The following is a 16956-nucleotide window of genomic DNA, read 5'->3' on the forward strand; positions in this document are numbered from 1 at the left end:
GAGGCCTGCCTGCAAGCCGTGGAGGTGTCACAAGTTGGTCCGCTGCACAGCCACACACTCCCTGCTTACCAGCGGTCACCAGGTTGACCCAATGGGCTGTGTAAGTAATGTACCTGCCCTGACCGTGCTTGGCAGACCAGGCATCCGTGGTCAGATGGACCCGTGGCTTAACGCTGTGTGCCAGAGATGACACCACTTGCCTCTCAACTTCACGGTACAGTTTGGGTATTGCCTTTTTAGAGAAATAATTGCGGCCTGGTATCTTCCACTGCGGTGTCCCAATGGCCACAAATTTACGAGGCCTCAGAGTTCACCAGCTGGTATGGTAACAGCTGGCGAGCTAACAGTTCCGCCAAGTCAGCTGTCAGACGCCGGGCAAGAGGGTGACTGGCAGAAATTGGCTTCTTCCGCTCAAAGATTTCCCTCATGGACAACTGACTGCTGCTGTGGGCAGAGGAGCAGGAACCGCTCAAGGTGAGAGGCGGAGTAGAGGAGGGTGGCTGTGATTGTGAAGGTGCAAGGGAGAAAGAGGCTTAAGATGCTGCACCTGAAGGAGGAAGAGGAGAAGGAGGGTGGCTTTTCTTTTGTGTGCTGCTTTTCCTCTGGTGCTCTTCCCATTGCAGTTTGTGCCTTTTCTTTTTTGTTGGCCTTTCCACGGCTCAATTTTTGGAGGCAGAGAGAACAGATGGCATTGCTCTGATCTAAGGCAGACACACTAAAACATTTCCAAACCGCTGAACCCCCCTGGGGTGATAGCACTATGGTGGCATCAGCAGCTGACGTTGAAGGGCATGTTGGCTGGCTGTACATAGGTGGCAATACATGGCGCCGGACACTGCCACCAGCTGTTTCTGACGACGAGCTCCCCCTGCTTCTTTCAGGAACTCGTCTCCTCCTACTCCTCTCTGACTCCCCCTCTGAACTGTCCCCTTGGTCATCTTGTCTCTTAGGATCCCACGTGGCATCCGTATCATCGTCATCATCATATTCATCCTCCCCAGCTTAGCTTGCCTCAGACACCTCATAAACTGCACCAACAGCAAGTACTTCATCATCCTCCTCCACACACCTTAACTCCTTAGTGTCGCCTAACTCAGACATATGAGGTGGTGTAACTTGCTTAGCGCCTTCATTTTGTTGTAACAGTAGTGGCTGTGAATCAGTTAATTCCCCACCAAATAACTCCTGCGAAGTGTCAAATGCAGCGGATGTGGTGCTTGTAGTAGCGCTGGTGGCTGCCGAAGATGAGGTGTTCTGTGTTAAATAGTCAACCACGTCCTGACAAACTTGGGAGTTGATGGGACGTGCCTTCTTCGGAGCACTGTACTTTGGTCCAGGGCTGCATGAAATCACATCAGCACGACTTCGAACAGACCTGCCGGGTGGCCTTCATCTGAGTCTGCCTCTGCCTGTTGTTTTGTCCATATCGGGGGGGATGAAGTGAAAGGTATGCACTGACTTGACTAATACAATGTGCAGTCACACAGGTGCAGTGAAAGGTATGCAGTGACTGGTATTACAATACAATGTGCAGCTGTCACACAGGTGCAGTTAACAGGTATGCACGGACTGGTATATTACACAGCGTGCGGTCACACAGGTACTGTGAACAATTATGCAATGACTGGTATTACAAATTTGCAGCTGTCACACACACAGGTACCGTGAACAGGGGCAGTGACACTGCGTACGGTCACGTAGGTAGGTAGGCGCACTGAACAACAGCAGGTGGGTATGCAGTGATTGGTATTACAAATGTGCAGCTGTCTCACACACACACACAGGTACCGTGAACAAGTGCAGTGACACTGTGTGCGGTCACGTAGGTAGGTGGGTGCACTGAACAACCGGTAGGTATGCAGGTATGCAGTGATGGGTATTACAAATGTGCAGCTGCCTGTCACACACACACACACACACACACTGGTACCATGAACAGGTGCAGTGACTGGTGGTATTAAATATCACACTGCGTGCACTCACGTAGGTAGGTGGGTGCACTGAACAACAGGTAGGTATATGCAGTGATGGGTATTACAAATGTGCAGCTGCCTGTCACACACACACACTGGTACCATGAACAGGTGCAGTGACTGGTGGTATTAAATCTCAAACTGCGTGCGCTCACGTAGGTAGGTGGGTGCACTGAACAACAGGTAGGTATATGCAGTGATGGGTATTACAAATGTGCAGCTGCCTGTCACACACACAGGTAGTCACTGAATGTGCTGGGCCCTGCAGTGGCATAGTAGGAAACAGTAGGAATTACCAAGGGGCCAAGGTCCAGCAGCTAAGACTGACTGACTGGGCTGTATATGCAACACAAGTGTCTGTGACACACACACACACACACACACACACACACACACACACACACAAAATAGATCACAAGAACAACATTAGCTCTCAAAAGAGCTGTTGAGGATGAGGAGTGCTTTTTAGCAATAAGGATCAGCAAGAAAGAGCAACCTAACAAGCCTAACTAAGCTTTCCCTAATGTCTCTGCAGCACCTCTCCCTTCTCTAATTACTGCAGCCACACGAGTGAGTGAAATGGCTGACGCTGCCTGCTATTTATAAGGGGGAGTGGGGCTCCAGGAGGGAGTGTAGCCTGATTGGCTACCCTGTGCCTGCTGACTGTGATGTACAGGGTCAAAGTTGACCCTAATGATGTAGTATAGGAGGCGGGTCGAACCGCCATAAAGTTATAGGAGGCGAACGCGAACCACCGAAGTTTGCGCGAATAAGTTTGCAGTCGAACCATTCGGGCCATTTCTAGTCTTATGGTCCAGAGCGTCTTATAGTCTGAAAAATACGGTATTTCGAAGTATAGGAAATTATACAGTTATTGTATAATATTATTTTAAAAAAAAATATTAAAAAGTATATATAAAATAATTTGGCTAATTTATCAAGACTAGTGCAAAGATCTGGAATAAAGTTAAACTCAAGTCTTGCCTTGTTTCTCCACACCTGCCCCTTACTTCCTTCCTCGGCCACCTGACTTCATCCCGGGCCTGGATAACCCCTCAGCCTTTCATTGGTGGAAGCACAAGGGACTTACTTCTATTTTCGACCTTGTCACTGACAAAACAATTAAAATTCATGCTTCCCTCAAAAAAACGAGGCAACTCCCTGCAAAAGGATGCTTCCACTATCTACAAATAGCCCACTTTCTTGCCCAAATTATTAAACAGCATGACTTTATTAACAAGAACCAGTTTTGAACATATACAGTGGCTTGCAAAAGTATTCGGCCCCCTTGAAGTTTTCCACATTTTGTCACATTACTGCCACAAACCTGCATCAATTTTATTGGAATTCCACGTGAAAGACCAATACCAAGTGGTGTACACGTGAGAAGTGAAACGAAAATCATACAGGATTCCAAACATTTTTTACAAATCAATAACTGCAAAGTGGGGTGTGCGTAATTATTCTGCCCCCTGAGTCAATACTTTGTAGAACCACCTTTTGCTGCAATTACAGCTGCCAGTCTTTTAGGGTATGTCTCTACCAGCTTTGCACATCTACAGACTGAAATCCTTGCCCATTCTTCTTTGCAAAACAGTTTCAGCTCAGTCAGATTAGATGGACAGCGTTTGTGAACAGCAGTTTTCAGATCTTGCCACAGATTCTCGATTGGATTTAGATCTGGACTTTGACTGGGCCATTCTAACACATAGATATGTTTTGTTTTAAACCATTCCATTGCTGCCCTGGCTTTATGTTTAGGGTCATTGTCCTGCTGGAAGGTGAACCTCCGCCCCAGTCTCAAGTCTTTTGCAGTCTCCAAGAGGTTTTCTTCCAAGTTTGCCCTGTATTTGGCTCCATCAATCTTCCCATCAATTCTGACCAGCTTCCCTGTCCCTGCTGAAGAGATGCACCCCCGGAGCATGAGGCTGCCACCACCATATTTGACAGTGGGGATGGTGTGTTCAGAGTGATGTGCAGTGTTAGTTTTCCGTCACACATAGCGTTTTGCATTTTGGCCAAAAAGTTCCATTTTGGTCTCATCTGACCAGAGCACCTTCTTCCACATGGTTGCTGTGTCCCCCACATGGCTTGTGGCAAACTGCAAACGGGACTTCTTATGCTTTCTGTTAACAATGGCTTTCTTCTTGCCCCTCTTCCATAAAGGCCAACTTTGTACAGTGCATGACTAATCGTTGTCCTATAGACAGAGTCTCCCGCCTGAGCTGTAGATCTCTGCAGCTCGTCCAGAGTCACCATGGGCCTCTTGACTGCATTTCTGATCAGCGCTCTCCTTGTTCGGCCTGTGAGTTTAGGTGGATGGCCTTGTCTTGGTAGGTTTACAGTTGTGCCATACTCCTTCCATTACTGAATGATCACTTGAACAGTGCTCCTTGGGATGTTCAAGGCTTTGGAAATCTTTTTGTAGCCTAAGCCTGCTTTAAATTTCTCAATAACTTGAACCCTGACCTGTCTTGGACCTGTCTTGTGTGTTCTTTGGACTTCACGGTGTTGTTGCTCCCAATATTCTCTTAGACAACCTCTGAGGCCCTCACAGAGCAGCTGTATTTGTACTGACATTAGATTACACACAGGTGCACTCTATTTAGTCATTAGCACTCATCAGGCAATGTCTATAGGCAACTGACTGCACTCAGATCAAAGGGCGCTGAATAATTATGCACACACCACTTTGCAGTTATTTATTTGTAAAAAATGTTTGGAATCATGTATGATTTTCGTTTCACTTCTCACGTGTACACCACTTTGTGTTGGTCTTCCATGTGGAATTCCAATAAAATTGATTCATGTTTGTGGCAGTAGTATGACAAAATGTGGAAAACTTCAAGGGGGCCCGAATACTTTTGCAACCCACTGTATGTGCTTTTGATCCCGAATCTGTGGGCCTGATTTCCCTGCTATATAAGTGCATCATTACCCCTTCTAACACCCCTCCCCCACCCCCCCTTCACCCCAAAACCATCGTATATCACAAAAATGGGAACGTGAGCTGAATACCTGTCTCGAAATAGAAGATTTATCCTCTATTTGGACACTCACCCCCAAATTCTCAATTAGTGCTGCCATCGTTGAAACTTAATACAAGGGGGCGTGGCCAGCAACCAAAGCTGATGGACGCACGTTAGCTTCGCTCTGCACCCTCCGGCTGCATTTGCCCTAATTGCACCTGTCACAGCGGACTTTTAATTTGCTCCTCTACCTGATTGAGACCATAAGAGTCTCAGGAACACAGATGGGCGGTCGCCGTTTCCGGCAAAACACCCAAAGCAAGGACACGCCAGCCTCTCTCTCCTCGCGGCAAGAAGACCAAGATGGCGCCTGATCAGCCTCGTGCGGAATCCCCGGCCCTCATCTCAGAGGATGGTAGCTTCGCCTCCTCTCAGCCTGCAGAGCACGGACAACAGCTGCAGCTCCCTGTCACCCGAGGCAATGCCTCTAAAGATACGCCGCAACAGTCATCCCCCTCTGCGGATGGTGCAGCCAAGATGGCGCCTGGACATCAGCGGGCAGTGTCGCCGGCTTCAACCTCAGACGCGAGCACCACAGTCTCCTTATTTCCAGCACAACGGGGACCGACCACAACTGACAAAGGTACTGGGGGCATTGAGTCTCGGGATAAACTACTGCTAGAGCAGTTTGAACTTATTCTTCAGCGCAGGCTGGATGAGGCCTCTGCGCACATTACCCGCCAACTTAAGAGAGAGCTTAGAGAGCTAGGGGCCCACACTAATGCCCTAGAGCAAAGAATGGACAATGCCACTGTGGTTTTAGATGCCCATGAAAGGGATATCGGGACAGTACAAACAGACATGCAGTCAGCTCAGCTTAAAATGGAGGACTTCGAGAATAGGGCCCGACGCTGCAACCTCCGAATACGCGGGGTCCCCGAGTCAGTGACTGACCTTAATTCTACCATAACTGCTCTCTTCCAAGAACTCGATCCAACAATACCAATTGACAGGCTGGAGTTCGACCGTATACATAGAGCCCTCATCCCACTCAAGCCTAACGGTCCTCCCCGGGATGTGATAGTGAAGCCCACTTTCTACAATACTAAAGAGGCCCTGCTGCGGGCTGCACGGGATAAAGGCGACCTCACTTTCCAAGGGTATACATACCAGCTTTTCACAGATCTTGCACCTTCAACGATCCTGCGCAGACGTGCCATGAAACCTTATCTACAAATCTTGATATCTCACAACATAAAATACAAGTGGGGGTTTCCCTTTAAACTGATCTTCACCCACCAGAATAAGCAAGTAATCGTAACCACACCTGAGGAGGCCCAGCAAAAGTTTGAAGCCTTACATCTGTGCCTGCCTGCCAACTCCCCTGCACGCAGTCACATTTCTGCTCGCTCGGCACCCCTATGGGAAACGGTCAAACCACGCCGTACTACTTCAAGACGCCGAGAGATCGGGGGTTCACCCTCCAGGATGTCTGACCCGGGCTGAGAACTACAGGCTAAATCAGCACTGGCTTAAGTAACAGGCCTGGATGGCTATCCAGACCTTAACCTACTGCATTCAGTTGCTACCCAGTAATGTTAGCATCTTTCCGTAGGGTTGCTTTTCAACTAGCCGCTGTTATTTGTTAGGAGCTGCCTCATGTTCCTGTTGATCAGTTCCTTTCTATGCTTATTTTTCATTGATGTACAGTTTTAATGTTACATAGACGAGATGGTTCCAATCGTAGCAATTTATTGTGTGACAGGTTTCTTTCTTTATTGGTTTAAAACACTACATTAAGCTTTGCAGCTGGAGGGGGTTACGGATTCCCCCGCCAGACTTTTTTGGCTTGTCTCCTAGCAATGCTAGGCGATACCTTGGCTCCCCCTGTGCTCCTTGACCACAGGGACAGCCAACTTTTGAGAATGGTTTGCATCCCCCTGTTTGGCCTCCTTCCAGGGGGTTGCACTTTATGGTTCCTTCTTTTCCGTTTTGTTCTTCACCCTCCATATCCCTCCCACCCCCCCTCCACCACTCCGTACCCCAACCCCCCAAGGTCGTCAGCTCCGTTATCTCGGGAGGCAGGTAGAATTTCGCTTACACCAGGCCCATGTCATGGCTGTAACTAGCATCGCTAGAGGCCTTACTATCATTTCCCACAATGTGCAAGGGTTCAACGCCCCGCAAAAAAGAACTAAAGCGTTTAACTACTATAAATCGTGCAAGGCGGACATTGTCTGCTTGCAGGAGACAAGATTTTCGGTCTCGTCTCACCCCTCCTTCCTTAGCTATCACTTCCCCTTGACATATAATTCCCGGGCTAGAGAAAAAGTGAGGGGGGTGACTATCGCATTTCGCAGGGGACTCCCCTTTAAATGTAGGACATCCATAACCGACCCAACCGGGAGATATGTCCTTTTAGTAGGATCATTGGGTGACGAAATCCTAACTATAGTGTCTTATTATGCACCAAACAGTTTTCAGGAACGCTTTCTCTCTCACTTAATTCAAGTAATAAATCGACATAAAGAGGGCACTCTTATTCTATGTGGTGACACCAACTCTGTTTTAGACGAGGCTCTAGACAGGTCCCGGACAACTAACCAACCCAATACTTCCAAGGCCCCCGGCACCCCAAACCCCACAACCATTAGCTCACTGTTCCGTACCCAGAACCTCCTTGATGCCTGGAGAGAGCTCAATCCTAACACACGTGACTATACATTCTACTCCAATCCCCATAACAGCTTTTGTCGGATAGACCATCTCTTCCTCCATCAGCAAATCTTGCCTAATGTAAATAGAGCTAAAATACTTGCAGTCACATGGTCGGATCACAGCCCGCTACTTATCCAGTTAACTTCTCTAACCCCTAGGAAATCAAACTTCAGGTGGCGTATGAATGACTCCCTACTTTCAAACCCAGATTCTTTGAGCAAAATCCGAACCTTTCTAGAGGACTATGTAGAAGAGAACGGAGAGTCCGTCAGTTCGCCTATCATCCTATGGGAGGCCCTGAAAGCGACAGTCAGGGGACGCATCATTGGCCTAGCCTCGCATACGAAAAAGCAGAAACAGAAAGATATAGCAGATCTAACTGATAAATTAGATAAAGCTGAGGCTGCCTGGAAAGATAACCCTACTGTCTCCCTCAAAAGGGAAAGAGACCTTCTCTGCACTCAAATTATCAGACGTGGCCGAAAAGCAACTACGCTGGCAAAAAAATAAATATTACCGATGGGCCAATAAATCAAACACTTTACTGGCCAATAAATTAAAGCACAGGGTCTATAGGCCCCCTACCTTATCAGTCCGCCTACCCTCTGGCCAGGTCACCCTAGACCCACAAAAGATTACACAAGGCTTCCATGACTTCCTGAGCAAGCTTTATGCCCCCCCAGGTCCTCCTCCGGTGGCAGATCTTGCATCCTTTTTAGATTCTATTCATCTCCCACAGATCCCTCCGGACTTAGTAGAAACAACGAGTGGGGATGTCACATCAGAGGAGGTTCTGGAGGCAATTAAGTCTCTTAAGGTTTCAAAAACTCCCGGGCCCGACGGATTCTCAGGACTCTTTTATAAGAAATTTGCAAACGCATTAAGCCCCCTCCTTGTCCCACTTTTTAACGCCTACAAAAAGGGTCATGCCCCACATCCCAGCTCTTTGCAGGCTGATATAGTGATGCTCCCTAAATCCGACCAAGAACCTTTAGATCCTCAGCACTTTAGGCCTATATCCTTACTGAACATAGACCTCAAATTATTAAGCAAAATATTGGCCTCCCGAGCTAATAGATTTTTGGCAGATATTATCCACAAGGACCAGGTGGGCTTTGTACCGGGTCGCCAGGCCTCGGACGCCACCTTACGAGCAATCCAAATTCTTGAGCTCATGCATCTAAGGAAGATACTAGGCCTGTGCCTCTCTCTTGACATATACAAGGCTTTTGACCGGGTCTCATGGGAGTATCTATATGTAGTGCTGGATAGATGGGGATTGGGAGGCCCATTTACTTCATGGATCAAAATCTTATATTCTAACCCCACAGCTAGTATACATTATGCGGGACACTCCTCTCCTTTATTTAAAATTCACAGGGGCACTAGGCAGGGTTGCCCTCTGTCACCCATTCTTTTTATTATGGCCATGGAACCCTTAGCAGCGGCCGTTCGACAGCATAGTGGGATCCGGGGGGTGGAGCTAGCGGGAGTACATCACAAACTAAACCTATTTGCGGACGACCTATTACTGTTTATAACCCAACCCCAAACCACCATTCCAGAAGTAATGTCCATATTGAACACATTCTCCGCTGTCTCTGGCCTCCAGATTAACACTAAAAAATCTAAAATACTCAATGTCACCCTAGCCTCAGATACCTGTCAATCCCTCAAAACTCAATATCACTTTACATGGTCAGGCCCTGCACTAGACTATTTGGGAATTAACTTAACTTCCTCATATGACACACTATTTCAACACAATTACTACCCCCTAGCTAAGTCAATAACACAGTTACTATCCCAATGGTCCACTTACGGACTCTCCTGGTTGGGTCGGGTCAATTCCATCAAGATGACACTCTTCCCCAAGCTCCTCTACTATTTTAGGCTGCTGCCGGTCCGGATCCCTTCCCACTTCCTAAGAATGCTGCAGGGCAAACTAAATAATTTCATTTGGGATAACTCCCGCCCAAGGGTCAGTAAGCAGACACTTTATACCCACAAAAGAGATGGAGGCTTGGGTGTTCCCAACCTCACTAGCTATTATCAGGCTGCCCAAATAACTCACCTCGTAGACCTGTACAAAGGCTCAAAAATGCCTGCGTGGGCCTTATTCGACATTCCTGGAGCTGCCCCTCAGTCCATTCAGACTCCCATTTGGCTACATAAACGATCTCGTCCCCAGAACCTGAGTGCTCTACTACGACACTGTTTGGCAGTGTGGGACACAACACGATACTCCAGAAATTTGATGTCACCCACCCTCCCTCTCCTATCCATCATTGACAACCCCCTTTTTACCCCAGCTTATGACAACCCGGGCAGCTTTAGATGGTGGAGGGACCAGGGCCTAGAGCAAATAAAATCGCTGACTAGCAGTGCGGGAATATTATCCTGGGAAGACTTAAGAGATAAATATCAAATCCCTAACGAAGAAAAATTCCGATATCTCCAATTAAAACATTGGCTAAAATCGCTCTTCCCGCAGCAAACTCAGTTCCCAATTGTCCTAACTAGATTTGAGAGGCTCTGTGCCCTGGAACCTTTTGCCAGAGGGGTCATCTCGGTATTGTATGCCCAACTTAACGACCCGCCCTCATCATTTCGCCATGCATATGTTTCAAGGTGGGAATCAGATCTGAAGAGCTCTAAATCTAAAGAGGAGTGGGAGACAATTTGGAGCACGGTTCCCAAACTTTCCTTAAACTTAGCCCTGGTTGAATCAGCCTATAAAGTTTTATTTCGGTGGTATTGGGTACCTGCCAGGCTCCGACATGTTCCTGGCATGGAATTGGGCCACTGCTTTCGAGGTTGCCAAACCAAAGGTGATATGTTACATATCTTCTGGGCCTGTCCTATGATATCCAGGTTTTGGTCCAGAATATATAGAATGTTCCAGGTACTATTTGGCAAACAGGTCACCAAAGACCCGTGGTCTGCACTCTTACATTGTAAAATTGATCAGTTGACCAAAACTCAGAACACTCTGGCTAACTTTATCCTGGTGGCGGCCTCCCAGACAGTGGCCCGTGCCTGGCGTACCCAATTTGTCTCTTTTGAAGAAATGAAACACAGGGTCTCCGCATACATGGTCCAAGAACGGATGGCCAGCATGCTGGAAGATAGAGTTGAAGCCCACCATAAAATATGGGATCCGTGGAAGCACTATATTACCTCTACTTCCCATTAAGCAACTGTACAGTATGAATACCTCACACATGTGCGCGAGACAGCCCTAGCCCTCCGTGGAGACCGGAGTCTAGACCTTGACTCCCCACCCCCTTCCTTCCTCCCCCCCCCCTTCCTTCGTTTGTTTTGTTTGTGCCTCTTCCCTTCCCCTTCTCTGTTCTGGGGGCTACGGCCCTACTAGTATAAACGTGGTCAGATGTGTTTCTGGCTACATGTGCCTTAACTGAGGACATTTCGGAAGCGCAAGTGTGAAGCCTTGGACTGGCATATTGAGACCACCAGAACCTTGGACATATCTTTTTGCCACATCTTGACCCGTCTGAACTGTTTTGCAAACATGCATTTATGGTATAATTTGTATTTTGAAAACTTCAATAAAAACTTTGAAACAGAAACTCAATACAAGGTGCTCTTCCGATGGTACTTAAAGGATACATCCAAGGAAAAATCAAAATCAAAATCCACTTACCTGGGGCTTCCTCCAGCCCCTGGCAGCCGTCCTGTGCCCTCGCTGCAGCTCCTCTCACTGCCGGTGTCCTTGTCAGGTCGGCTTCATGTGCGCTCCACAGCGTGGGTCACGTAGTGTAGCCGACGTCATCAGGTCTCAACTGCGCAGGCACAGAACTACTGGTACAGGACGGCTGCCAGGGGCTGGAGGAAGCCCCAGGTAAGTGGATTTTTATTTTTATCTTACCTTGGACCTCTCCTTTAACGCCTGACCTACTCGCAAAATTTGGCTCTAAATCTAATGGTCTATGATTTAGGGGATGTGGTCAAAAGGGAACTATGTCACACATATGGTGGTTTTGCCCCAGGGTCCATAGATTCTGGATCAGAATATATCAAATAATCTACACTACTATCAAAACGCAGATCCCCAAACTTCCAGAAGTGACTTCGCTGGGTCTCAGGCCCCCAGGCATCTCAATTTTCCAATGCAAACTCTTGACGCATATACAGTATGTTTGGCTAGAAAGCGTGTGATTGCTAGCTCCTGGAAGTCGTCCACCTTATGAATTGCCCATTTTAAGTCCAATCTAAGTAGTACATTATACTTCGATAAAATGAAAGCCATACTGGATGACTCCCTCCCTAACTTCGAGAAGGTGTGGCAACCTTACATTTCCCACTACTTACACTGTTACCCTAACTTGCTCATCGAAGTGTAAAGGGACATCGGGTTGAGCTCTATAAAAGGGATCGGTGCAATTGGGGTCAGAAAGATAATATGGAAGACACAACAGGGGTGATTCGTCCTTAACCATGGGGTGAAGTCTGGGAAATCTTTCCTTATCTTTCTCTTTCCTACTCTACTTTCTCTTCTCTTTCTCTTTGTCTTCTTCTCTGTCACCTACTTCTCTCCACAGTTCCCCTTCCCATTAAGGCTGGGCCACTGCCCATGCTATATGGTGTTATGGCAGACTGCCACTCGGCTATCCTGCCCTTACGCCTTGTGAGTCCTGGCTTCATAGGTATGCATGGCCTCCTCTCAATTGGTCCATTCACCCTGCTTACTGGACCCTGCTTACACTCAGTGAAACTTTGTAAACATATCTGCAGACCATGGTACCCTTTGGGGTGTTGGTAAATGTTGCCTAAGTGCTGCCAACACCCACTTATTTTATTCTTAAAATCAGCTCCCTGTGAGAGGCACAATGCATATCTGGGACCCTATTTAATGCATTTGTATGTAATGTTCTTATGTTTATTTATACTGTTTGTTCTTTTGTAACATTTTTTCATAATAAACATTTTTGTGAGGAAAAAAAAAGAAAGCTAGAGCAAAAAGTGGAGTAGTAGCTCTAGTTCACATTGGCATCTTTTTAGCAGACCATATCAGAACTGATCCTAATGGATGTGAATAATTCCTATATTAATCAATAGGATCTGTTCACATTGCCCTGTTGGAATGGATCAAATTATCCCATTCCAACGTATATACCGCAAGTTTTGGGATGGAGTGATTTTTACGGATTGTCGCATTCACAGCATGGTAATGGAACGGAGGGTCACAGATCAAAAACTGATGACCAATAGAAACTGATTGGATTTATGGATCAGTTTTTACACAGATCAGTTTTTGATACCTCCAATGTGAACTGGCCTTTACCCACAGCAAAAATCCTTATACTATCTAATTACTGATTGGTTACTTTGTACAACTGCTCCACTTTTCCTCCAGTTCTACTTCTATGTGTCTTGATAAATTAGCCTTGGAAAAATTACTTTTTTTCTGTCTTCATTTCAGGATGAGTACCAGTTTTGCTATCAAGCCAGTTTGGAGTACCTGGGCAGCTTTGATCACTATGCAACATAAGAAGCCATCAGAAGTGAACATGTTCAAGATTCAAGTCATTGCAGTCTCTGCCAACTCTCTTAAAAAGACTGGCCTCATAAATTAAAATATGAATAAAAGGCACTAGCACCATGAGTTGGGAGGTTACAAAAAACATTTCTACAGACTTCACATTCAGAAATCTGGTGTACAGAGACTTTTTGAGACTTTGATCACTTGTGTTTCAAAATGTTTTTGGTTCTTAAACCTCAAGCCCTTTTCTTGAGTTTATATGGATCTTATAGCAACAGTGGTGCTCTCAGATAGCATAATGATGTGTTTCCTTTAATAGAAAGTTCAGAGAAACTAATGTTGCATCTTGAAGTTCAAAAGTTCATGTTATTTCAGTCTTTTAAAAGTAGAGCTATATGGGCAAATAACAGCAATGTTTTTGTGAAGTGATGACATTTATGTATGCTTGTGTCTCAACAGACAGCCTTTACTAAACACGTAAGCAAAATGTGAAATGAAGCAGTCCCCTGGTGGAAACCATGACCTGGTTTAATTGTCATTTACCTGCAGAACCACCACAGCCTGCCTCTGACTTGATACATTCCTTTCAAGGGCCCATTCAGATCTCTGTGCTCTAATGCACATTTGTGTTTTAGGCATGGTTTACATGAATTTTAGGCACATTTTATGTGCTTCACATGTGTTTTACATTAAAAACAATGGTCCCTGTGCTTCAGGTGCAGCTTAAATGCAGGAATGTTAACCCTGGAAGCATGCATCAAGCACATAAATGCAAATGGGCTTTAAATGATGATTATATTCACACACAATTTTAACAGATTACATACAAGTCTCAGCCTTCTAAATCATATTTTCTCTTGTCTCACTCTTGTGCACAAACAAAATTGCAAAGAGATAGTTTGAATCTGCTGCTAACTAATATCCAGCAGTTGATGATTGTGGCTTATTTTGATTCTTCTTTCTATATACATAATGCAGTGTGTCCACAATCAAAAATGTGGCTCCTATAATACTTATGAGTGTATGCCAGTAGCTTGCTTTAAGTATTGTATTTGTATCCATTCAAGTGATATTAAAACTAGAACCCTTTTTTTATATTGTAGTTCCTTTTTGTAAACAGATTAATATCCATGAAATGAAGAAATATGTGCTGCTGTTCATATTATGTTGAAATCTATTTTTTCACTGTAGAGATGTTAAGCTTGAAGGAACTACATGCAGAGGTCATCTACTCTTCATCACACTTCTTTGCTATAAAATCTGACTTTATACACAAATTTCAAACATTAAAATTTGTGATACATATCAATTAAAGAGAGGAACTTGGGCTACTTATAAATGTACCAAAATATTTATTCTTGAAACAATGCAGCTTGATACAAAAGAGAATGAGCAATTTAATTTGTTCCAAAACCCTTTCGTCTGTAACATTGACACATCAAGTAAATTGTTGATGAGGTAATATCTGGCATTTTCTGATGTGAAATGTTGTAGGAAAAATATTCCTTACATTAGGGAATATCCTTATAAAACTGAATTTCTTGTACACTAGTGGCCAAAAAGAGATTTTGCCACTGAACTTATACATTACAGCATAGATACAGTTTTGCAAAGTTTTTCTTTTTCACTTCTGACTTCCTCTTGCAGACACAACTGAGGAATATTTTTTGCCTAAGCCCAAAATCACTTTCAGATACCTGGGACAGAGCAACACAAAGTTTACATTTCTACAGGGGACTCTCCTTACAGTACTGTTCTCTGCACTCAGTTCTTCTGTATAACATGATAAATCCCCTTTTTACTCTTAAGTACTGCAGTGCTTACATACTGTTTTGGGCCTATTAGAAGGAACATTAAGGGGAGAATTATGTTAACATGGTAAATTGAGACTTTGGGAAAAGCTAGAGGCATTTATTTGGCCTGTTTATCTGAGAAGCTATGCAAGCAGGAATCAGGGTCAGACATTAGGAAAGAGCAATTGTATAGTGCTTTGTTGACAACAGCTGCAAGCTTTAATGAAAACAGCATGTATTACCAAAGTTATTGGACTTAAGCCTGGCCACACTAAACTTAACACTGTATAATTGAATTGCATTAGAACAAACACTACAAGGAAAGAATGTGATAAAGAATTGTTATTATTTTGTGCAATTTCACATTTTGTGGCGCAATCAATATTAAATGCAGTCCTGTTGCAAAAACAAACTTAATAAACGGTGGATCTGAATATTCAGAAGGTGAATGGGAAGGCACTCAAACCTAAATGTACGTTATAATTGGTAATATGGCCACCATTTTTAAGAGATGAAAATTAGCTTCAATCCTCTGTTTCATTTGAATTACCTAAAGCAAATGTCTTTATATCTGTTAAAGGTACAACAGAAATGTGATGTACTGATCATATAATGTTTAAGTAGAAATATCAACTTTGTATTAAAGACTGAAATTACAAGACTGACTAATTTTCTGCCTGCAAAAAAAAAAAAAGATGAATTCAGAATGCCAGATGAAGAGGATTGAATTGTATCAATGTTACCAATAAATTAAGCCGACATATAAATATACATTTTTAAGTGTGTACATTAACTTTAGAAATGTATATAGGTTACAAATCTGACTAAGAACCCATTCATGCATTCCTATGTTTTTGCTCATCAAAATATATTTCAAGTAACAATTGCAACTGTTTCTAAATGGCTGATTTAAGTATATGCATTAAAGTCAATTTTCTCTCTTTTTTTTATGAATTACGGCACATGAAGCATTTTTGGGTTCTATAATGGGTAGTTACAGCTATTTTGGAATAACCGATGTATAGAACTACACGTTTTACTTCTATTCAGCACACCTACTACATGGAAATATGGTCTTTTCAATAAGTTTTTCAGCTAACCTGCCTAAAATGTTATTTAAAGATCCTAAAAGCATCTATAAACATGGACGTCTAGTAAACACTAAGGATACAATCCATTAAAAAAATATATATATATAAAAAAAATTTCTAAAATGTTTTGAAGAGATTATACTCCCATTACGTATACTTAAACCTGTCTGATTTATGAGAGGTAAATTATAAAGTGAGTAATTTCATCTTAGCGTGCAGATGAGTGTGGATGCCATTAACAACATACCCCAGATTCTTCTCTGTAGAACTGTGTATCCATGATGACAATTCCAGAGTCACCACTGTTTGTCGGCTTGAATATCATCCAGATCTGCAAATAGAATATTTGCCATTTTGTTTGAATTTGTGAGGAGAGGCTTTTGATGGCCTAATAGTGATTGAGTGTTAACGTGCCCATATGTTTGGGAAGATCGATTAAGAAACAGATCTTTCTCTGATGGAATCTGATCGGAGAGTGATCTGTTGGCTGCTGATACACTACAGGCCTATTCCCAATCAAATTCAGCATCAAAGCTTTGGGAAATGTTCTTGTGATGCTGCCAATTCTGCCCATGGGGCCATTTCCTAAATGTCAACCCCCCCCCCCCCCCCAGCACCCATGCATAGTAATCTCACCTGAAAAGCTGCACCGACTCACAATCTTCTCCACTGTCTTCCCCAACCTCCGCCACCACACTGTTGCATATACCACTTGAGGTAACCAATAGCAAGAGTGACGTAACCAATAGCAACCACAGCAATGGCTACCTCTCAAGGACAGGACAGAATAGTCAGGGAATAGCAGAATCAAAAGGCAGGCAAACGTAATACATAGACAAAAATGTATCAAATGTGCAGGTTCAAGAACATTTGGGAAATAGTGATCACAACATAATAAAATGTTATATG

The 16956-nt window shown here is 44.3% G+C and overlaps 1 protein-coding gene and 1 long non-coding RNA gene across 2 annotated transcripts in view; one reads left to right on the forward strand and one right to left on the reverse strand.

Moving 5' to 3' along the window:
• Nucleotides 1–15615, forward strand: part of LOC137509805 (receptor-type tyrosine-protein phosphatase S-like) — a 782862-nt gene extending 767247 nt beyond the window's left edge. Inside the window, exon 35 of the mRNA XM_068233857.1 lies at nucleotides 13104–15615. Within this exon, the coding sequence (XP_068089958.1) occupies nucleotides 13104–13172 (69 nt within the window). The 3' untranslated portion in view covers nucleotides 13173–15615. The remainder of the gene's footprint in view (nucleotides 1–13103) is intronic.
• LOC137509821 (uncharacterized) overlaps nucleotides 1–16956 on the reverse strand; it is a 229904-nt gene that overhangs the window by 82523 nt on the left and 130425 nt on the right. The window lies entirely within an intron of this gene.

This window comes from Hyperolius riggenbachi, chromosome 1 (assembly GCF_040937935.1).
Source record: "Hyperolius riggenbachi isolate aHypRig1 chromosome 1, aHypRig1.pri, whole genome shotgun sequence".
In the NCBI taxonomy this organism is placed as follows: Eukaryota; Metazoa; Chordata; class Amphibia; order Anura; family Hyperoliidae; genus Hyperolius; species Hyperolius riggenbachi.